The sequence below is a fragment of the Oryctolagus cuniculus genome, chromosome 1 (assembly GCF_964237555.1).
Source record: "Oryctolagus cuniculus chromosome 1, mOryCun1.1, whole genome shotgun sequence".
Taxonomy (NCBI): Eukaryota; Metazoa; Chordata; class Mammalia; order Lagomorpha; family Leporidae; genus Oryctolagus; species Oryctolagus cuniculus.
This window is the reverse complement of record NC_091432.1, coordinates 67,468,609-67,491,484: the sequence shown is the minus strand read 5'-3', so window position 1 is coordinate 67,491,484 and position 22,876 is coordinate 67,468,609. Positions and strand designations below refer to the sequence as shown.

Here is a 22,876-nt window from a genome sequence, read left to right as displayed (position 1 = left end):
CCAAGTGAGCTGTGGCGCCAGCCAGAGTAGCATTTCTTAACTAAAGCTGATACTGATTGCTTCCTCTGATAGTCTCAGAAAAGCAATTTAAGTACTGACAAAACAAACAGTAACCTACTGATTTAAAAATGAACAGACCACTGATTTCTCCATTAGACAGATTCAAGTAAAGTAAAAAGTAAATTTTGTAAGTAAATAAAGTGCTATCGATGGCCATGTTAGTATATAAAAACTATTTTTTTTCAGAGGTTCTGTGTAATTACCATCTTCTCCTCAACCATGCACTCCTCAAGTCACAAAATACACCTTCAGCAAGTTTCATTCCGAAGGAATTCTTCCCCTAATCTTTGCTCATAACATGACACAGAAATAACTTAGATACCAAAAAAAGTACTGAGGAAAAACACACAGATTTTGAGAACAGATGATTAACTATACATTCAGTTCTGAATTCTAATAATATGATTTTTTAAGATTAGTAAGTTTTTTTAAGATAAGCTTTTCTTTCAAATTTCTACCTGGGAATTTTAGAAACTTAAAAACAAAAGCCAAGAAAAAAATTATCATATCTTGTAGCATACCTGTGTTTTTCCTTGCTGCCCATAAACAATTTTTGTTGGGATGATTTTAGCGGCTGGTTGAACAGTGGAACCTATTCCTTTTGGCTGAGTCACAATCATTTTGGTGATTGGCCTTGTAGCAGTGATGATAGCTGGCTTTGCTCCTGTTGGCACCGTCTGAATAGTCTTTTCTCCCTGAATTGAAGTCAATGATTACATTAGAAACTTATATGCATTTAAATGATAAAAACTGTCCTCTTGCCAAAAAATCATGAAACATTTTACTGGGATGATGGAGAAAGCAGTGTAGATTATGTAACAAAACTCACTGCTCACAGGTGATCAAAAATCCTACACTTAGTTGAAATGAAAGTTATCTGACTGGGGCTGGCGCTGTGGCATAGTGGGTTAAGCCGCTGCCTGCAGTACCAACATCCCATATGGGTGCCGGTTTGAGACCAAGTTGCATCACTTCCGATCCAGCTCTCTGCTATGGCCTTGGAAAGCAGTAGAAGATGGCCCAAGTCCTTGGGCCCCTGCATCCACGTGGGACACCTGGAACACTGCGGACAACTGGGGAGTGAACCAGTGGATGGAAGACCTCTCTCTCCCTGACTCTCCTCTCTCTGTGTAACTCTGACTTTCAAATAAATAAATAAATCTTTAAAAAAAAAAAAAAAAGAAAAGAAAAGAAAGTTATCTGACCGACTTCTAGCCAAATAATTATTTATTAATGAGAAACTTTTTTTTAAGATTTTATTTTATTTATTTGAGAGGTAGAGTTACAGACATTGCGAGAGAGAGACAGAGAGAAAGGTCCTCCATCTGTTGGTTTACTCCCCAGATGGCTACAATGGCCAGAGCTGCGCTGATCCGAAGCCAGGAGCCAGGTGCTTCCTTCCCGGTCTCCCATGTGGGTGCAGGGCCCAAGCACTTGGGCCATCCTCCACTGCCCTCCCGGGCGACAGCAGAGAGCTGGACTGGAAGAGGAGCAGCTGGGACTAGAACCAGCGCCTACATGAGATGTCGGTGCCGCAGGCGGAGGATTAACCTACTGTGCCACGGCGCCGGCCCCATTAATGAGTAACTTTTTAAAACTTATCTCACTTAAGAATATTTATCATATTGTCCCATTTTCAGAATACATCTATTGACAGACTCTGAAAACCCTGGAATATACATAGGTAGTAAAATATTCACAGTGGCAGCTCTAATAGTTGGGATTATAAATCCCACCCTCCAGCACCATCTTATTTTTCCAGATTCCTCTTTATTTTCTAATTTCTCTGAAATATTTATGTAACTAAAAAATTATTGTGTAATATACTAGTACTTAAAAGGATACATCCAAAATAAACTTCTAAAGTTCCACAAATATGAAATCTTAAGAACAAGCAGCATGGGGTGGGTGCTGTGGTACAGCAGGTTAAGTCACCATTTGGGACACCCACAGCCATACTGCAGTAACTGGGATCATACTGCAGTAACTGGGATCATACTGCAGTAACTGGGATCAAGTTCCGCCTCTGCTTCTCTTGATCCAGCTTCCTGCTAATGCATGTGGGAGGTGGCAGATAACGGTCCAAGTGTCTGGGTTCCTGTCACCCACATGGGAGACTCAGATGGAATTCTTGGCTCCTGACTTTGGCCTGTCCTACTCCGGGTGTTGCAGGCATTTGGGGAGTGCACCAGAGGCTGGAAGATCGGTCTCTCTCTATTACTCAGCCTTCCAAATGAATAAATACATATATCTTAAAAAAAAAAAAAAAAGAATACACAGCAGACTGTCTATGTGAAAAAGTATGAACAAGAGATGAAAACAACAAATATATCAAAGTTCTTTCTTAGGTTACACATGAATAGAGGAAGGAAAAATTTAGAGCATTTCCTGTATTTTACTATCAATATGTTACTAATGTCACTTTAGTTGATTAACCAGATAGTTTAAGCCAAATAACTTTCCACCATTTTCTGCATTTTCACTTGCTTTATTCTTAAGTACCATTTCTACTTATTTATGATCTCAACATCTTTTTACTTGAACTTAACCAAGTTCAAATACAGTGATTTTACTAAATTATTAAAATCCAGAAAATTAAAAAGGAAATGAAATATCTGAGAATTTTTATCTTAGCATTTTCTTATGTTTTAGCCACTATCAGCAAAATGTGCAGCCATCTAAACTTGGCAGCCAGTTTAAAAAAGAAAAGGCACCCAGGTGAGCAGGTTAAAAAACAGTTCCCCTGAATTCCGAGCTGTATACGATTACAAAAATTCTAAGTGTAAGTACTTGCTATAAATAAGGGAAGCATGAAGTGTCTGCCAATCATCAGGTTACTTATTTCAACACACACATGTCCTTCACACCTGTACCTCTGGAAAGAGCTCTAGTTCATTCGCCAAGAACTGCTAGTTCACAAGTGGCATGAATATGTTTTAAACAGCTCAACAAGCCCTCTCCCAAGTATGATGGCCCATTCAAGTGAAAAAATACAACCACCAGGGTATTTTCAGATGAATGCTGTGGGCATGTACATGTGAGCAAGAAATAAGAATACAAGGCTGTGGCATAGTAGGCTAAGCCTCCACCTGTAATGCCGGCATCCCATATGGGAACAGGTTTGAGTCCCAGCTGCTCCTCTTCCAATCCAGCTCTTTGCTTTGGTCTGGGAAAGCAATGAAAGACAGCCCAAGTGCTTGGGCCCCTGCACCCATGTGGAAGATCCAGAAGAAGCTCCTGGCTCCTGGCTTTGGATCGGCCCAGCTCCAGCTGTTGCGGCCATTTGGGAAGTGAACCCGTAGATGGAAGACCTCTTTCTCTGTTTCTCCCTCTCTTTGTCTGTAACTCTACCTCTCAAATAAATACATAAAAATGAGAACAGATACACATGCCTGTTTCACACCATCTTAATACTGATATTCTTCTTTTACTAATGTTGCAGCTATCTGGGGAATGAATCAACAGATGGAAGATCTCTCTTTCTGTCTCTCCCTCTTTCTACGAAATTCTGACTTTCAAATACATAAATAAATCTTTAAAACAAAACAAAAAGTTCTTAGAAAACAGAATTAAAAGTTCATTTTGATGCAAAAAAATTCTGAAATCCATGCATACAAGGGGTCTTCAAAAAGTTTTCTTATAAAAATGCATATTATGAAAAACTGTAGATTTCCATTTTTGCATGAAAATAAACTTAAATTTTTGTTCCAATTTTCCATTAACTTTTTGAAGATCGTTTATATATCTAGTCCTATCAAGCTGCAAATCAGTGTACAGGGTCCCAGAAATCTGAATTTTAATCTTGGCTTTACTTTTGGTTTACTATGTAAATCCAGAGTAGGAAGAACCTAGGTTTTTTTCTCGTTGAAAATTTCTAATGCTGGACCCTTCCCAACATTGTAAGGACTGTGACATCCATGATGCTTTTGTGAGATTCTCTTAAAGGAAGTCTATTGTGCCATTTTCTAGTGAAGTCAGGCAAGTCAGGGGCCCTATCAAGCCTGAAGAGTTAAGTACCAAGAACAATTTTAAAAATAATGACTAAGAACTTCCTACATGCCAGGCACTGTTCTGAGCACTTCTAAGTGCTTTCAAAATATGGATCAGGTTATTGAACAACCTCACTGGTAGAAATCATCATCCCCAATGTACAAATGAGGAAATCAAGGATTAGAGAGGGTGACTAGGTCACTCATGGTCAAATAACTATGATACCAAGAGACAAAGGCCAGGTGTGTCTAACTCTAAACCTCTTATCCTTCTATCCTTCTAACAACTGCCTTCAGAATAACAAATAAATCATTTTGTTGGTTTTTTTTTTACAAGCTCAAACAGGTAAAAATGGAAGAAAAAAAGAAAAAAAAATCCCCCCTAAATTAATTTGTCTTAATGCTGAATACTTCTCTTTGCCCAACCTAGGTAAACTAGTAGACCGGCATTTATTGGCTATAAGCAGAACTAAAATTGTGCTCCAACAGAAGTCCCCTGCAGTTAAGCCAATGGAATTCACCATCCAGACCAAGCTAAATATCTAAATCATGGTCACAAGCAACTTAGCTATGAGCAACTATGAGCAATATGTTTTAGATATTACTGTGAAAAATGGCATCAGTTGGTGGTGCGTTAACAGTTATTATAACACAGTAGTGGTAAATCAAGCCATTCTGGCCATTGTGGGGTTCTAAAGTCCTTAGGCAAATATTTGTGTAGCTGGTCTTTGAAATCCTCAATGGATTGCTGAGTCTGCAGTTGAAGCTCTTACTTACTCCAGCATTTAGCAATGTTGTGACAACATTTTTGCCTGGGAGGCCTTGAATGGTCGTTCCTTTTCCTGTAGTCTTTTGCACAACAATCACATTGGGTTTGGAAGTCATCGGAATTGTAGTGATTTTGGTAGTTGTTCCTTAGAAAAGGGGGAAAAAAAAGGGGCCTGAGTTAAAGACTAGTGACATTTGGTTATCTCTGTTTATTGGCTTATTAATACATATAGCCAAAGTCATCCCCAGATGGTGTGATGGTTGTTATGAAGATGAAAATAAAGGCTTGGAATAGTAAGTTATGTTCTAGAATGAAGGAATATTAAGGATTGATTCTTCAAGTAGTCATCTTTTTAGTACTCAAGACCCTAAATACCAAACTCAGAATCTAAAAATGTTGCTATCAATACTTCTTTACCTCATCAATGAATGAAACAAATCACACTCTTTATTCCATTACACATATCTCTCCCAATTCAGTACTATAATCATGTGACTAGAATGATGGGAAAACTTCAAAAAGGAATGTAAGAGGCAAATTTTATCAAAATTCATATGGCACCAGACTCTAGAGAAAATTTATGAAAAGAAAAAGGCCACGTATTTTTGGGTGCTTAAGAAAGACAAAAGCAGGGGCAGGTGTTTGGCTTAGCGGTTAAGCTGCTGCTTGGGATGCCAAGTTCCCACTCTGGTTCTGATCCAGCTTACTGCTAAGGCACACTCTGGCTTTGGTATGATCTCACCCCAGCTTTTGGGAATTTAGGACGTGAACCAGTGGATAGATCAGTCTGTCTGTCTCCTTGTCTCTTTGGTAATACTAACACAAACCAAGTCACAGATTTAATATATGCCTCTGTAATAAGTAAAACTCTGATGGCCCAAGTCCTTGGGCCCTTGCACCCACACGGAAGACTAGGAAGAAGCTCCTGGTTGAGAATAAAACTCTAATTTATACAGTATATTTACATATGTAAATTTATGCTTATAATCATTAAGATCTATTTAGGTCTATATCTGCTGCCCCAAGCATATCTATGTTCCAATATTATTTTGCCCTTTCTTCACATCCTTCTATAACATACTACTCCTCTACCTATCCACCTATTCATCTACCAAATTTCAGCTGGATATTCTTCTAATTGCCCAAATGGGAAATGCCGGTGCAAACCTGATTCATGCTGTGTTGACTCCCTGTACCCTCCAACAAAATGAAAGACCCTTGAGCTCTACATTCCATCTGTTAAATTCACTAATTTCTCAGTGTTCAGTGCAACAGGTGACCTTTAATCATAACTGCTCAGTGAGTGAATGAACTCAATTTACCAGTAAGTATGTCTTCTTTGAAAATGTTCTCAAAGTCAAGAGGCAGACTCTCACCTCCTCTGACTTCCCATATCATTTCCCTATTCCAGGGTTTCCATCATGCAGTGCTCCCTGTCATGCATAACACCTACCTGCCTACCTGCTAATTTCATCATGTCAAGAACCTGGAACAGGGGCATGCACGGTGGCACAGTGGGTTACACTGACATTTGGGACACCAGCATCCCATTTCAAAGTGCTTGTTCATGTCTGGTACCTCAGCTTCCAGTACAACTTCCTGTTTTTGCATCCTGGGAGGAGGCAGGTGATGGCTTGGGTGCTTTGGGCCCCTGCCATCCCTGTAGGAGAGCTCAATAAGTTCTGGGATCCTGGCTTTGGCCTGGCCCAACTCTGGCTGTTGCAGGCATTTTATGGAGTGAGTCAATAGACAGAAGATCGCTTTCTCTTTCTCTGTCACTCTGCTTTTCAAGTAGATGAAAATAAATAATAAAGAATAAACATTTAAAAGGGGGCCAGGGGCTGGTGCTGTGGCATAGCAGGTAAAGCCACCACCTGCAGTGCCAGCATTCCATCTAGGAGCTGGTTTGAGACCCAGCTGCTCCACTTCCGAGCCAGCTCTCTGCTATGGCCTGGGAAAGCAGTAGAAGATGGCCCAAGTCCTTGGGCCCCTGCACCCACACGGAAGACCAGGAAGAAGCTCCTGGCTCCTGGCTTCAGATCGGCACAGCTCCAGCCATTGCAGCCAACTGGGGAGTGAACCAACAGATGGAAGACTTCTTTCTCTCTGCCTCTGCCTCTCTGTAGCTCTACCTTTCAAATAAATAAATAAATCTTTCTTTAAAAAAATAAAAAAAGAGGGGTGCATTTTGGCACAATGAGTTAAGCTGCAGCTTGCTACACTAGATGCCAGCATCCCATTTTGGATTGCTGATTCAAGTCCCAGCTGCTCCACTTCCAGTCCAGCTCCCTGCTTATGTGCCTGTGAAAGTAGCAGATGATGACCCAAATACTTGGACCCTTGCAACCCGCATTGGAGACCCAGGCCCCTACTTCAGCCTGGACCAGCCTCCTCTATTGTGACCATATGGTGAGTGAACCAGAGGATATTATATTTTCTCTCTCATTCTGCCATTCAAATAAATCTTCAAAAATCTATATAAAATGTATAATCTCTTTCATTACAGAAGTTTGTCAATTTATGAGATTGCTACAAGCCAAGTCCATCAGCTTAACAAAATGGGGAGGGAGGACACAGAAGGTTAGAAAAGGTAACAGCATAAGGAAAAGCAAATTCCACACTATATTAAAATAGAATACAATTTATGTCTATACTTAGCAATTATAAGTGCCTGAAATTCCAAAGAGCATGCTTATATGTCTCAAGGGATACCCAGAAGCAATATTATTCATTACAAAAAAAACAGGTCATCTGCTACACTTTCACAGTAGTTGATCTCTAGCTCTCATGGTAGGACAGAATGCTTACAAGCTCATTTGATTAGCATTCTTTAGGACACAGAATGAAACTCACATCCATCCTGTGTGTCACAGCACCTCACACAGACCTAACTCAACTCACCTACACAGACTTTACTTACGAGAATCAAGAAACAATGGGTGCAAACAACTATGAGTCACACTTACATCACAATGGGCGGTGACAGGAATGTACTCTTAGATTTTAACAATATGCCTAGAAAATTTTGAGCATTATTATAGGTAACTTAAAGAAGATCACAAATTTATTGGCTCAGACTTTACCACCCACAGATTCTGAGATTATCCTGACAATCATGGTCTCTCAGGTAATGCTGTATGTTACTTTGCTCAAAGAAATGAGGCCATGAGTAAAGGAAAAGTGTTGGCGCTGTGACACAGTGGGTTAAGCCTCTGCCAGGGATGTCTGCAATCCGTATCAGGGCACTGGTCTGAGTCCCAGCTATTCCTCTCCAATCCAGCCTTCTGCTAATGCACCGGGGAAGGCAGTGGATGAAGGCCCAAGTATGTGGGTCCCAGCCTCCTACAAAGGAGATCCATGTGAAGTTCCTGGCTCCTGGCTTTGGCCTAGCAAAGCTGCTGCTGTTGTGGGCATTTGGGGAGTTAACCAATGAATTAAAATCTCTGTCTCTCCCTCTCCCTCTGTCACTCTGCCTTTCAAATAAATAAATAAATAAATAAAAATGAATAAATCTTTTTTTAAAAAAGACATTTTTTAAAAAAGATAAAAATCAAGTCCTTCCACTGTATTTACGCTTTGGGCACTATGAGAACCTAGGACAAATAAATGACAAGTAGACCTCATCTGTGTAAAATGAGTATTATCTTTTAACCCTCAACAAAGTTCACAAAAAAAGTAATAAATCTCATAGTTAATTCATAGATACACACTTAAATAAATATGTAACTTGGCATGCTTTCCATTTAATTGATTATTCTAATAAAAAGAAAACCTTGACCTCTCTTGAAAACACTTTGGAAACATTAATTTCTCTTTTAGGATTTTATACAAAGGAAGGAAGAACTTTACAGAGGCCAGCATTGTGCCGGAGTGGGTAAAGCCACAGCCTACAGAGCCGGCATCCCAAACAGGTGCCAGTTGAGTCCTAGCTGCTCCATTTCTGATCCAGCTCCCTGCTAATGCACCTGGGAAACCAGCAGAAGATGACCCAAGTACTTGGACCCCTGCACCCATGTGGGAGACCCAGAAGAAGCTCATAGCTCCTGGCTTTGGATCAGTCCAGTTCTGGCTATTTTGGCTATTTGGGGAATGAACCAACAGGAGGAAGATATTCATTCTCTCTCTCTCTCTCTCTCTCTCTCTCTCTCTCTCCCCGTAACTCTGCCTTTCAAATAAATAAATCTTAAAAAAAAAAAAGAACTTTACGCAATAAGTTTATGCATAATAATGTTCACCAAAGGGTTATTTATAATAAAAACAACAAAAACCTTGTAAGTAACTAAAAACATTTAACCTTTAAGGAAAGGGTTAAATTACAGTTCATCATATGTGACAGTATTATGTAGACATTAAAGGGACATACAACAAAATTCATTTATCAGCATGAGAAAATAACAATTACATGAAACAAGAATAAAAACTGCTTATATGAGATCCCAATTTAATTTTTAAAATATACATACAAAAGAGTACTTCAAAAAGTTCATGGAAAATAAAATTAAAGGCAAGTTATTTTGGCACAAAAATTTTTTACTGTATACTTTTTCATAAACCACATTTTCAACAAACTATTATAAGATCCCAACTATGCATGAATTCCAAAACATTTTGTACCAGAGGCAGGCATTTGGCACAGCAGCTGAGATACCACTTAAGATGCCTGCATCCCATATTGGAGTACCTGAGTCCAAGTTCTGGCTCTGCTTGTGGTTCCAGCTTCTGCTACATGCACCCTGGGAAGCAACAGATGACGGTTCAAGTACTTGCGTCCCTGTCACTCACATGGGAGATCTGGATTGAGTTCCAGGCTCCTGCCTTCAGCCTGGCCTAGCCCCACCTGTTGCAGTCATTTAGGGAATAAACCAGTAGATGGAAGATCTCTTTCTCTCGCTCTCTCTCTCTCCCTCTCTGCCTTTCAAATAAAATGAAAATAAATTAAAAAAATTTCACATTGCAACAAAATAAACCTTTTAATTCCATTTTCCCATGAACATTTTGAAATACCCTCAAATACCTACAAACATATCTACATAAACAAAGTGAATGGGAGAAGAAGTGAAAAGAAACCTAATTTTAACACATTTCTATGGATGGTGAAAATTATAGGATTTTAATTTTATTTGTACTTTTCTGCATTTTCCAAATTCTACCACAATGAGGAACAAAGTATTTTTTAAAGCCTTCTATTCTTGTCTGTTTTTTTCATAAGATTTAATTGTTTATTTGAAAGGCAGAGTTACAGAGTGAGAAGGAGAGACAGAGCAAGCTCTTCCATCCACTGGTTCACTCCCCAAATGGTTTTGGCCAGGCCAAAACCAGGAGCCTGGAGCTTCATCTGGGTTTCTCATGTGGGTGGCAGGGGCTCAAGGACTTGGGTCATCTTCTACTCCTTTTCCAGGCACATTAGCAGGGAGCTGGATGGGAAGCTGAGCAGATGGGACTTGAACCACTGGTGCCCACATGCTGTGCCACAGCACTGGACTCTAAGCCTTCTATTCTTATAGTTAGATGCTTGAATGTGTCTTAGAAATCTTATTACTTTTTGTTTGTTTAAGGAAGAGAGAACTATAGAATCCATCATATGTTCACGGAGGAAGGCAGAAAATTCCAAGTTTATTCAACAAGGCTTTCTAGTTTACTATGAATAGACAATGAGGAATTAAAAAATTAGTAATAAACCAACCCATTAACTCCTGTATGATGGATCAACAAGATTACTATGGGGGGGGGGGGGCGGCGGCTGGCGCTGTGACATAGTGGGTAAAGCCACTGCCTGCAGTGCCAGCATCCCATATGGGCACCAGTTTGCCTGTTTCACTTCCAATCCAGCTCTCTGCTATGACCTGGGAAAGCAGTAGAAGATGGTCTAAGTCCTTGGGCCCCTGTACTTGAGTGGGAGACCAGGAAGAAGCTCCTGGCTCCTGGCCTCGGATCGGCGCAGCTCTGGCCATTGCGGCCAATTGGGAAGTGAACCAATGGATAGAAGATCTCAATCTCTTTCTCTCTCTCTCTCTCCCTCCCTACCTCTCCTCTTTCTGTGAAACCCTGACTTTCAAATAAATAAATAAACCTTTAAAAAAAAATGAGAGAGAGAGAGAGAAGTATAGGAGCCAACAGCAGGTAAAGCTGCCACCCGCAATGCCGCATCCTGTGCAGGAGTGGGTTCAAGTCCTGGCTGCTCCACTTCCAATCCAACTAATGTGTCTGCGAGGGCAGGGGAAGATGGTCCAAGTACTGGGGCTTCTGCATCTATGTGGGAGACCTGGATGAAACTCCTACCTTCATCCTGGACCAGCCCTAGCCATTGAAGCCATTTGGGGAGTGATGGGAGATCTCTCTTTCTCTCTGCAACTCTGCCTTTCAAATAAATTAATCTTAAAATAAAAAAGAATACTATCAAATGAGAGAAGTATCTTAATGAAGAATAGTAATAACTAACCCAAGGATCAGTGGGAGTAAATAAAATGTCAAACAGTGAAATAAATGGAATAAAATTATCCAACCATGAAAACAGAGGATACGGCCAAAATGCGTGAGGAATAAGGATGTTTCAGCTGTATGTCAAGTATCTCCTACAGTGCCAGAAAAGGTCAGGGACTCCTCGTGGACAGAGCTGCTCCTGAAATAGTAACTATCTCAAGAGTGGGTTTATACTTAAACACAAAGGTGAATCATATGAATACAAGCATAAGATATGGACTTCCTCAGGCCACACGTCTTCTTTTACGGGCATGTGGCTTAACTGTATTGCTCTACAAAGCAGTGAAGGTCTGAAAACAGGTCTTGTGACATTCCCTCAAGTTACATGGTATTTCACATGCATATATAAGTAAAGAAAAATCCTTAAGGTCATAAAAAGCTACTACCAATGAAAAACTTCTTGAAATATGTTTAATTAAGTGCTCTATACTATTTAAAGATATTGTCAAGTAATAAATTATAATTTGAGCTTTAACTGTGTTATTTAAAATGCCCTCTTAAAACCTGGAATACGATGATTCTTTCCCAACTGGTTTCACCCTCCTCAGTTTGGCAAACATTGGATTTTCTCACTTACACTTAAAAGTAAAGCCAAAATTAACAGCTTTAAATATAGTGCTTTATGCCAATACCATGCCCTGTTGTGCTTTTTTTTCACTCCCCAAGTTATCAGCAACATCAAATTACTGCCAAGAACTTCAATCCCCTGACATTAAAATGTCAGAACAACTCACCTGGGGCAAACAAAATATGACTGGTCCACAAAAATGGTGACAGTTAAAAATCACAAGGTTTGCTTAATCATACATTATTTACTTCATTTTAATTAAAAAATAATAATCAATGAAAACAGATGTTAACATTCCCACTTCAGGGTCCATAACCCAAATACTTATGGGGATTAATGAGCCAATAAAAACCAGAGAAGGTTCCAATATTCCAGTAAATAGGCAAATGGTTAGCTTCACTGAGTAAAATATTTTTAAAAAGCAGTTAATATAAATGGTGAAAAGAGAAGCAAAGATATTCAAGTTTTTTATTTTTAATAAACCAAAGTGACACTATTAAATGAAATTATGAGGTATGTTACTTCAAACATACGCAGATTAACAAATATTAGTTCTTCACTATCTAGCTTGCATGGCCTTGGACAAGTCAATGCGACCTCTATAAATTCAAATCTGACTTCATCTATAAATCGGGCACAGTTTATCTACTACCTCAGAGTTGTTAGGAGGTCTGACTTTGTTGCCAAATAGAATACTAAAATGAAAACTCTCTATGCAAACATAAGCCACAATATTTCTATTGTAACTAAAAACAGCTAAATGTTCTTTGTTTTAGGATTATCGAAAGCTTTATTTGCAAACACTAAAAGTAAAAATTATACTTAATCACTAAACATACATACTGAAAACAAAATATCAGATTTCTAAGCAGAGAGCTTAAAAAAATCAAATAGAATCCTTCAATAGTGAGACAGATTTTCTCCTCTCACTGACGTTCACCTATATCGTTAAGATATTTCAGATATACCTACCAGAAACTATATTACTGCTAATTATCTTGCCCCCCAGAGTAGCTAATGACTTGGGTACTACTGTAATGATGCTCCCACTGGTAGTTTTCACATAGGTCGCAGCTCCAGGGGTTGCAGCCATCCGACCTATGGATGGGCTCACTGTTGGCCGGGTATAGGTTGCCTGTGTGCCTATCAAAAGGGAAAATCCAAAAGAAAAACCTGTCATTACATACAGAAGAATGATAACTTGCACCATTAAACTATAAAAAACTATTATAAAAACTTCAATGTAATGTACACTGCTTTAACTTGAAAATGGAACTTCAAGGTGTCAAGACATTACAATTTTATAGCCAGTTTTCAATGCACATAGCAAGAAGTGAAGCCAAGTCAATTTGAAACAATTTTACACATAAAATTTTGTGATGTGTTGCATCAAATTACTAACTCAAGTAGAGCTAACCCTATTCCCTCTTCCACTAGACTTCTTCCACTAGCTTCATGCCAAAAGAAACTTAAATTTAATCATCTTTCCTGCCATAGCATTTTAGATATTTCTGTAAGATTTTTTAAGGTCTCTGCATCTGTTTTATGCTGCTTCAGTGCCAAACACAATGTCAGCAGTCAACAAATAAGTCAATATTATTTACCTAAAATTATATAAACTTTTGCTGTTTTGTACTCTGATTCTCTCTAAATATTATTTCCAACTTTAAAAAGGTTAGCTCATCATTTTACTAGAGATTAAAGCTGAAGCTGCCAAGAGCTGCCAGGAATGTTTCTCTTTAACTTAAAATTTTCTCTATTTACATATTTCTTCAACTCTTGACCTGTTCGAATATTTTTCTTCATGTCTCTCAAAGGTTTTTATACCCTTCTCCAATATTTCTAGGACTTCACTCTTTTCCCAAACAGGAATTAAAAACTAGCCAGATGATCCTGTTTTAGTTTCTTACAAATCCAACAACAGAAAGACTATTCCAAAACAAAGAATTATTAGCCTTGGGGAGAATGAAAAAATAAATAAAAGATACATTAACACCTGGAACTGAAAAAAACTTTCTCAATAATTGGACTCAGAAGCTACTGTGAGCCATTTTCAACAAACCCCCCACCTCAAAAAATAAATAAATAAAAGGGTGGGGGGAGGCTTTTAACAAGTTATTTACCTTTTAAAATTACAACCACTAGTCAAAAAAGGGGGATGGGGAGGAACAGCAGATACAATTAGTTTCAATTGGATATAAGCATACATCTGAATGGAAACAAATCTAGTAAAAAGTAAATATGCTATAGGTATACACAGTTTGCATCTCTTGAATTATAACTAAAAATATTTTAACTTAACCTTTTATGAACACATATTCTAATACAGGCACACAAACATAGCCACAGTATTACGTTTTACCACCTCTCCCTAACATGAGGAGTCATACATACATAATGCTATTATCTTTGTGCTAAATGGAGAAAAGTTTAGGGTAAGTATGATAGATTTATTACAATAGAATAGTGTTTAAAAGCACAGGCTTTGCACAGAGAAAGAAAATAAAATGGTGGCTGCCTAGGTCTGGGGGAAAGTGGGGAATGAAGAATTACTATTCAATGGACACAGAGTTTTAATATGGGAAGATGAAAAAGCTCTGGAGATAGATAGTACTGATGGTCATTCAGCGTGAACACACTTGACGCCAATAATCTGTACACTTAAAACTGGTACCCTTCGGGCTGGTGCTGTGGTGCACTGGATTAAGCCACCACTTGTGATGCTGGCATCCCAGATCAGAGTGCCGACTCAAGTCCCGGCTGTTCCACTCCTGATCCAGCTTCCTGCTAATATGCCTGGGAAAGCAGTGATGATGATGGCCCAAGTGGAAGCCCACCAGAAAGCCCAGGATGGAGTTCTTGGTTGCTGGCTTCAGCCTGGCCCACACCTGGCTACTGTACTCATTTGGGGAATAAACGAGCAAATTGAAGACTTTCTCTCTCTCTCTCTTTCTCTTTGTCTCTCTCTCTCTCTCTCTCTCTCTCACACACACACACACCTTCCCTCCCTCCCTCCCATGCCCCTGTCACTCTGCCTTTCAAATAAAGAAATAAAAAATACCTTTTTAAAATGGGAACTTCCATGTTATAAGTAACTCACTACAATTAAAAAAAAAAAAAAGAAAGCACAGGGGTTTTGTCTGGAGTCAAACACATCTGGGTTCAAATCCCAGCTCTGTCCCTCTTTGACTGTGTGACCTTAGGCATGCTGCTTTAATGCAAGTGGCTGAAAATGAAGATAATAAAGTCTGGAAGAGATTAAGTGCAACATTTGTACAGGCCTTCACATACTGGCCAATAAATCACAGTTTATAAACTTGACAGCTATCATCTTATGCTATTAAAGCCTATCATCTAAATATTGGCCCTCCTCAAAAAATCCAGTTACACACACCTGAAATAATAGTAAGGGCTAATTCTAATATTAATAGTAATAACTATTGAGCACTATATTGGGGACTTTTTACATACTTTATGTCACTTAATACAATAATTTCATTGCATAGGTATTACTCCATTAAAATAGATGATGGAAAGGCTACAAAGGTTGGCTGTTATGGGTACAGTGGGGCTTATCTTTCCAAAACTCCTATAAGATACTTAAATTCTTATGTCTTAATGTTAATGGTTGATGGGTTAGGGTATAGAGTGGGTCGCTGGTGGGGAGTGCCCTTAGAGGGTGATTCTCCAAAGACAGTTATTTTGAGTTTTCCAGTTCAGTCTATGCTGTCTCTCTGTTCCCTGGCTCACATATGATCATATGATTGCCCCTCTGTACTTGCAACGACCTGCACAGATGCTGGATTTTGGGGCATCCCCACCCTGACCTGGACTCTCCAAAGGGTAAGTTGAAATGAACCTTTTCCTTCCCCCCAGAACCGCTCTTCTCAGTCTTAGTTAAAGTAACAAAAAGCAGACTCACACAGTGGCATTATGTAAAACGCCCTGCACTGTCTGCTCCTCAAACTCAGACGGCTGCTCTCTTACCTGGACACAATCGCATCTCGTGCTTCTTCTCAGTCTCAGTAAACACTAACCACAGGACAAGGCTACACAGAATGAGGGTTGGGACTGTTTTCATCCACTCAGTAAATCCTGACTCAGCACCTACCACCGGGTCTGCTCTAAGTAGATGTATATGATGAGTAAAGAAGATATGGCTTCTTACACACATGGAGCTTACAATCTAATATGGAGAACATTAAATAATCAATAACTAACCAGCTAAGTAATTATGATAAGTGGTATCAAGAAAAGACCAGAGGATCATGAAAAGGAATAGCAAGAAAATACTCATTTCAATCTTTTGGGGGTGTGACAGTCAAGAAAGTCCTCCTGGAAGAATCGTCTCATTCCTCTTTCTACCCGCTGTGGTACTTAGGAGTATTGCTGTACGGAGAAACTGTGTCATGAACATATGATGACAGAACTTACCAGTGGGAGTGGTTACCAGTTTAGTTGTCATAATTGCACCATTACTGCTAACCACCATAATAGGGGAATTGCTACTGGTAGGCAGAGTTGCTGTCACTGGTTTTGGTAAGATTTTACTTGGTTGAACCTGTTGTGTGATGATTTTAACACCTTTGAAAGAAGAAAGATAAATCTCAGCACAAATTAAAAACAAAACAACAACAACAACAAAAAAAAACATGTCTCTTATACCATCCCCAGAGGGCAGTCTTTCCTAAAGAGAAGCTTTTTTATTAATATTGATGAAACTCTTTAAACTTCTATTTCTCAGATTCCTATCTTTTTCTCTTATTTCAGAAATGCAACTAGAACATTATATATTAGCTAAGTTCCTAAAGAAAAAGAAATTTTTTGTCTACAGTTGTGTATATACACATTTTTAAATCAAAGTGTCATCAGACTTGAACTTTTACTGGCAAATAAATCATCTGTTTTATGAAATACTTGAAATAAAAGGACTAGCATAAGAAATCAAAAACAAAAGTTAATATAGCTTTTACATACTCCCAACTCCACCAAAGACTTCTCATAACTCCTTAAACTTAAATAAAAGCTGCTGAAAACTACATACACCAATGTTATTTTTTGGTTTAATTTTTCATTGTCTGCTTTTAAATTCTTTAAATTTATTTTATTTATGTGAAAGCAGAGAGATAGACACAGACTAAGAGAGCTCCCATCCACTAGTCCACTCTCCCATCCACTGGTTGACTCCCCAAATACTCACAGCAGCTGGGGCTACGCAAGGCCAAAGCCAGGAGGCTGAAATCTAATTCAAGTTTCCCAAGTGGGTAGCAGGGACCCAACCACTCTAGCCATTACCTGCTGCTTCACAGGTGCACACCAGCAGAAAACTAGAATCAGCGTTGGAGCCAGGACTGAACCCAGGCACTCTGATATGAAACACAGGTGTCTCAAGTGACATCTTCACTGTTGCATCAAACACCCCCCAAATTGTCTACTTTAAAAGTTTTCTTAATAACTCACATCATCAAATACAGAATATGAACAAAAAGATACATTATTATTGCACACACAAAATATATCTGTGGAAAAAAAATTGAAGGTGATAGGCAAAAATAAAATTAAAATGTTAGGGTGGTGATGCTATGATTCTTTTACATTTAAAAATTTACTTACAATGCTGTATTTGTTATATCGACTTTCCAAACATAAAACATGAGTTTAAAAGGAAATTCTTAGGCTGACTAGAGATATAGAGTACCAACGCTGGTAATCCAGAAGTAAAGTTTTGTAGCTTTTCCCTGACTATCATCATGACTGAAATAATTCATAAGATAAACATACTCCTATAGACAACACTTGCATTAATTTTTTTGGATGGTGCTTTAGGCTAAAGCATTGGAAGAGACATAGATTTATATATGTAATAGCCTTAAATAATTCTAAACTTCTTGAAATCCACAAAGAAGTTAAAATTATGATACATAGGCACAATTAGGTAAGTTACTCAGTTTCTGCGACTCTGCTTTCTTACCCATAAAATAAATATATTATTAATATAAAACTCATAGGGCTATTTTGATGATTAAATAAATCAAAATGGTAAAGTGCCTTCCCCTTTTGAGGTGGAATTGATAAACAATGAAGAAAATGCAATCTGGGGCTCCTATGAGTTTCTTCTATTGACCGCCCCCCCACACTCTGCATCAAATCTATGAGTTTTTATTTTTTATTGAGAACAGAGACCATGGTGAAGATCATTAAATGGCCACTTATATTTAAAAAAAAATTATAAAGAGTCGAATACAGAGCAAAGACCCCATAAGTACAGTATTACAGATACATTAAAAATTTAAACTATTCTTTTTGTGGAAATAGGAAATTCTGATTGTAGTAAATCACAAACAGTGAGGCCGTTGTAAGAGAGACAATGATTTCTATTATTATTTCATTAATGAACTATAATAATGCTTAAAGCACATAAAGAAGCCCACTGAGAAATAACCACAGACATTTAAAAAAAGACAGTCATAATAAATTACTTTGCTCAATCCTATGTAAACAAATTAAAATTTAGAACAAAGAGATAATGTTTTAGGAAAATACTATTTATCAAAATTGATGCTAGAAAGGAGAAAAAATCCAAATAAACAAATTTCCACAGAAGAAATTTTAAAATATCTTCCCCTTCGAAAGTAGCTGGCCAAGATAGATTCATAGACATTCTACAGTTCTTTTAAAAATAAGATAGTTACAATGTACAACATACTTAAAACCATTCCAAAGATCAGTTTCTGCTATCCAACTAACCTAGTGAACTTCTAAAAATTATAAAACGATTGAAAGCCTCTGGAAATAGTTCATGCAGCAAACAGCAAATTAAGAAATCTACCTCAGGGGCCAGTGCTGTAGCATAGCAGGTAAAGCTGCTGCCTGCAGTGCCAGCATCCCATATGGGCACCAGTTCGAGACCCGGCTGCTCCACTTCCAATCCAACTCTCTGCTATGGCCTGGGATTGCAATAGAGAATGGCCCAGGTCCTTGAGCCCCTGCATCTGTGTGGGAGACCTAGAAGAAGCTCCTGGCGCCTAGCTTTGGATAGGCACAGCTCCGGCCGTTGCAGCCAACTGGGGAGTGAGCCAACCATGGAAGCCCTCTCTCTGTCTCTCTCTCTGCCTCTCCTCTCTCTGTGTAACTCTCACTTGCAAATAAATAAATAAATTTTTTTTAAAAAAAGAAATCTATCCAAGAAAATCTAAAAATTTGGTAAGAAAAGCAAGATTTGTGATATTTGAACTCAAACTATTTTCCGTTCCCTCCTCTACCAGCTCAGAAAAGGAAGACTACTCCAGTAGATTTCTGTAACCAAGAACACAGGGTTCCTTCTTCTCCTGGCTTTCAGCCCAGGAAGTGCAAAACTTCAGCGTATCTCATTTTGCCCCAGACTACCTATTGCTAAGGCTAAGTCCCAGTGAGTGCAGTTGAGAAATGGATGTTCCTTCTGCCCAGACCACAGTTCACGGACTAAAGATCTCCCGAGGCACAACGCCCCTGAGAATACTGGAGAACCACTGGTCCTTGCCTAGCTTGTAAGGCAGTGGCTCCCAGAAGAAGCAAGAGGACCTCAGACCACTGCCCACTCCCTCACCCTTACCTTCCTTCATTGAGCACTCAGTGCCTCAAGTAGGGCTGTCAAGCTTGCCAGATGACCCCACCCAAACTGTGGCTCAGAGAATTTATCTAAGAATAAAGACAGGTAATAAACAGAGTGCTCCTAATCACTTCTCAAAGAAACTAATTTTATTTATAACAGAACATGGAGAATTTCAAGCATAAAGGCATTTTCAAGAATAGTAGCTGATGTAGTAAAAGGCAGTTGGAAGGAGATTCATCACCTTAATGAAAATACAGTTTAAATTACAGGTTAAGGGGCCAACGCTGTGGCGTAGTCTGCTAAGCCTCCACCTCCAGCACCGGCATCCCATATGGACTCCGATTCGAGTACCGGCTGCTCCACTTCCAATCTAGCTCCCTGCTAATGGCCTGGGGGGGCAGCGGAAGATAGTCCAAGTGCTTGGGCCCTGCACCCAAATGGGAGACCTGGAAGAAGCTCCTGGCTCCTGGCTTCGGAATGGCCCAGCTCTGGTTGTTGCAGCTGTTTGGGGGTGAACTAGCAGATGGAAGACCCCCCCTTCTCTTTCTGTAACTCTGCCTCCCAAATAAATAAATAAATCTTTTTAAAATAAATAATAAATAAATAAATTACAGGTTAGACAGTTTGGAGAAGATTGGTAAATAAGAAAGCTAGGAGGAATCCTCTCGGCGTCACAATTAAATATAAAAAATGAACCCCCAAAACTATTTCCTAAAAGGAGCCAAAATTTGGATTAGCTTGTGGAGGAATGCATGTTCCGTGGTGTGTGTGTGGTCAGGGAAATTGTGTCAGATAGCCATAACAATTACATAATCATCTCACAGTGACAGTGGGAATACCCAGACCTGTACCTCCCTAAAAGAGTGACATCAGAGCTTAATACTGCAAGGGGTCAGGATGAGGGGGATGGAATAAATAGAATTCACTAAAATAATTGCTTTGTCTCTAAACAAGTAACCAAGCAAATAACAGTAACAAATTCTTGGAGGACAGATCAGTACCCAGCTACAACATATCATCTAAAATGTCCAATTTTCAACATAAACATTTGGAGGCAAAGAAACAGGAAAATATGAACCTATTCACAGACAAAATTCCAAAATTCATATGGTTTTGCAAGGGACCCATAATAGTCAAAACAAAACAATTTTAAAAAGAACAAAACAGGAGAATTCACACTTCTCAATTTCAAAACATAGTTCAAACAATAGTGATAAACAAAGTATGGTACTCACAAAAAGACAGACATATGGATCAACAGAACTGAGAATCTAGATATTCAATTAATATTTGAAAAGGTTGCCATGAACATTAGATGGGGCAAAGAATAGTTATTTATGCAAATTACTTTGGCACAACTGGATTGGTATACAAAATATAATGAAGAGATTGACAAACCTTTACCAAGTCTAACAAAGAAAAAGACACAGAAGATACAAAACAATATCAGAAATGAAGCAGGGAGGGCAGCGCTGTGGTGCAGTGGGTTAAGCTGCTGTCTGCAGCACCAGCATCCCATATGGGCACCAGCTCCAGTACCAGCTGCTCCACTTCCTATCCAGCTTCCTGCTAATGTGCCTGGTAAAGCAGCAGAAGATGACCCAAGAGCTTAGGTCCCTACATCTACGTGGGAGATGAAGCTCCTGGCTCCAGCCTTTGGCCTGGCCCAGTCCCAGCTGATGCGGCCATAATCTCTCCCTCTCTCTGTAATTCTGCCTTTAAAATAAGAAAGAAGGAAAAGGAGGGAAGGAAGGAAGGGAGGGAGGGAGGGGAGGGGAGTGAGAAGGGGGAGAGAGAGAGAGAGAGGAAGGAAGGAAGGAAGGAAGGAAGGAAGGAAGGAAGGAAGGAAGGAAGAAAGGAGGGAGGGAGGGAGGGAGGGAGGGAGGGAGGGGAGGGGAATGAGGAGGGGGAGAGAGAGAGAGAGAGGGAGGGAGGGAGGGAGGGAGGGAGGGAGGGAGGAAGGAAGGAAGGAAGGAAGGAAGGAAGGAAGGAAGGAAGGAAATAAGGAAGGAAGAGAGAGAGAGGGAGAGGGAAGGAGGAAAAAGAAATGAAGCAGGGTATGGTCAGTGTTTGGCACAGTGATTAGAATTCCACCTGGACTACCTGGAGCCCATATCAGAGGGCCTGGCTTCAAGTCCCAGCTCCGTTTTCAATCCCAGCTTCCTGCAAATGTGCACCTTTGGAGGCAGTAGGCAATGTCTCAAGTACTTGGATCCCTGCCATCCACACGGGAAACCCAGACCGACTTCCTGGCTCCTGACTTTAGACTGGCCCGGCCCTGGCTTTTACAGGCATTTGGGGAGTAAACCAGTAGAAGGAAGCTCTCTCATCTGACTCTGTCTACCTGCCTCTCTCTCTCTTTCAAATAAAATGAAAATAAATAAATTTTTAAATTAAGAAAAAAGAAATGAAGTGAGATAGTCATACAGATCCTGTAGCCACAGAAGGGATAATAAGGAACTGCTACCAAAAACACACTCATAAATTTGACAACACAAAAGAAATGGACTAGTTCCCTGCAAACCACAAATTACAAAAACTTAACCAAGATGAAACAGACAATCTGAATGGTCCTATAACTAGTAAAGAAACTAAATTCCTAACTTAAAAGCTACCCCCCACCCCAAAAGTGTCCAAGCCCAGACGATTGCACTGTTTAAGCACTTAAGTAATTAATACCAAGGGCCACATTTGGCACAGCAGTTGAGATACTGTTTGGGACACCTGCATCCAGTATCAGAATGCCTGAGTTTAAGCCCCAACTCCTTTCCTGCTTCCTGCTAATGAACACTCTGGGAGGCAGCAGGTGATGGCTCAAGTATTGGTTCCCTGCCATCTACATGGGAGACCAGACTGAGTTCCTGGCTCCTGGCTTCAGCGTGGTCCAGTCCTGGATGTTGTTGGTGTTTGGGGAGTTAACCAGCAGATAGGAAATCTCTGTCTCTTTCAAACAAATAAAAAATTTTAAATAATTAATATTAATCCTACAGAATCTGTTCCAGAAAATAGAAAAGGAAGGAATACTTTTAATTTCATGCTATCAGAGAACAGTATTGTCCTGCTACTAAAACCAAAGACAATACAAAATAAGAAAACTACAGACGTTGGAGGATGAAAATATGGAGTGATCCATGGTTTCAGTTGACAATATATAATGGTTTACTGCTGTCACTGTCCATGCCTACAGATAATTTATTTTGTACTTTTGAATAAATAAAAAAGACATTTGTACAAAAAAAAAAAAAAAAAAAGAAAAAAGAAAACTACAGACTATTATCTCACATGAACAGAGGAGACAAAATGAAGCCAGCAATGTAAGAGGATACTTTAAAAAGTTAGTGTAGGGTGGGCATTCTCACACAGCGGATTAAGCTGTCTCTTTGGACACTCATATCCCATATCAGAGTGCCAGTTTGAGG

At 39.4% G+C, this 22,876-nt stretch overlaps 1 protein-coding gene and 1 non-coding gene across 41 annotated transcripts in view; one reads left to right on the top strand and one right to left on the bottom strand.

The window, feature by feature from the left end:
* EMSY (EMSY transcriptional repressor, BRCA2 interacting) overlaps positions 1-22,876 on the bottom strand; it is a 92,648-nt gene that overhangs the window by 25,232 nt on the left and 44,540 nt on the right. For all 40 annotated transcript variants that reach the window (XR_011389390.1, XR_011389389.1, XR_011389394.1 and 37 more), the window contains 4 exons: positions 16,301-16,450; positions 12,839-13,009; positions 4,827-4,963; positions 582-755 (listed from right to left, as the gene is read on the bottom strand). Coding sequence is in view for 37 of the 40 variants with exons in the window: in XM_051822186.2 (XP_051678146.1) it covers positions 582-755; positions 4,827-4,963; positions 12,839-13,009; positions 16,301-16,450 (632 nt within the window). In the remaining 3 variants the exon portion in view is untranslated. The remainder of the gene's footprint in view (positions 1-581; positions 756-4,826; positions 4,964-12,838; positions 13,010-16,300; positions 16,451-22,876) is intronic.
* LOC127485277 (small nucleolar RNA SNORD71) lies at positions 22,556-22,635 on the top strand. The gene has a single exon (XR_007912394.1). It is a non-coding gene; the product is annotated as a small nucleolar RNA SNORD71 (small nucleolar RNA).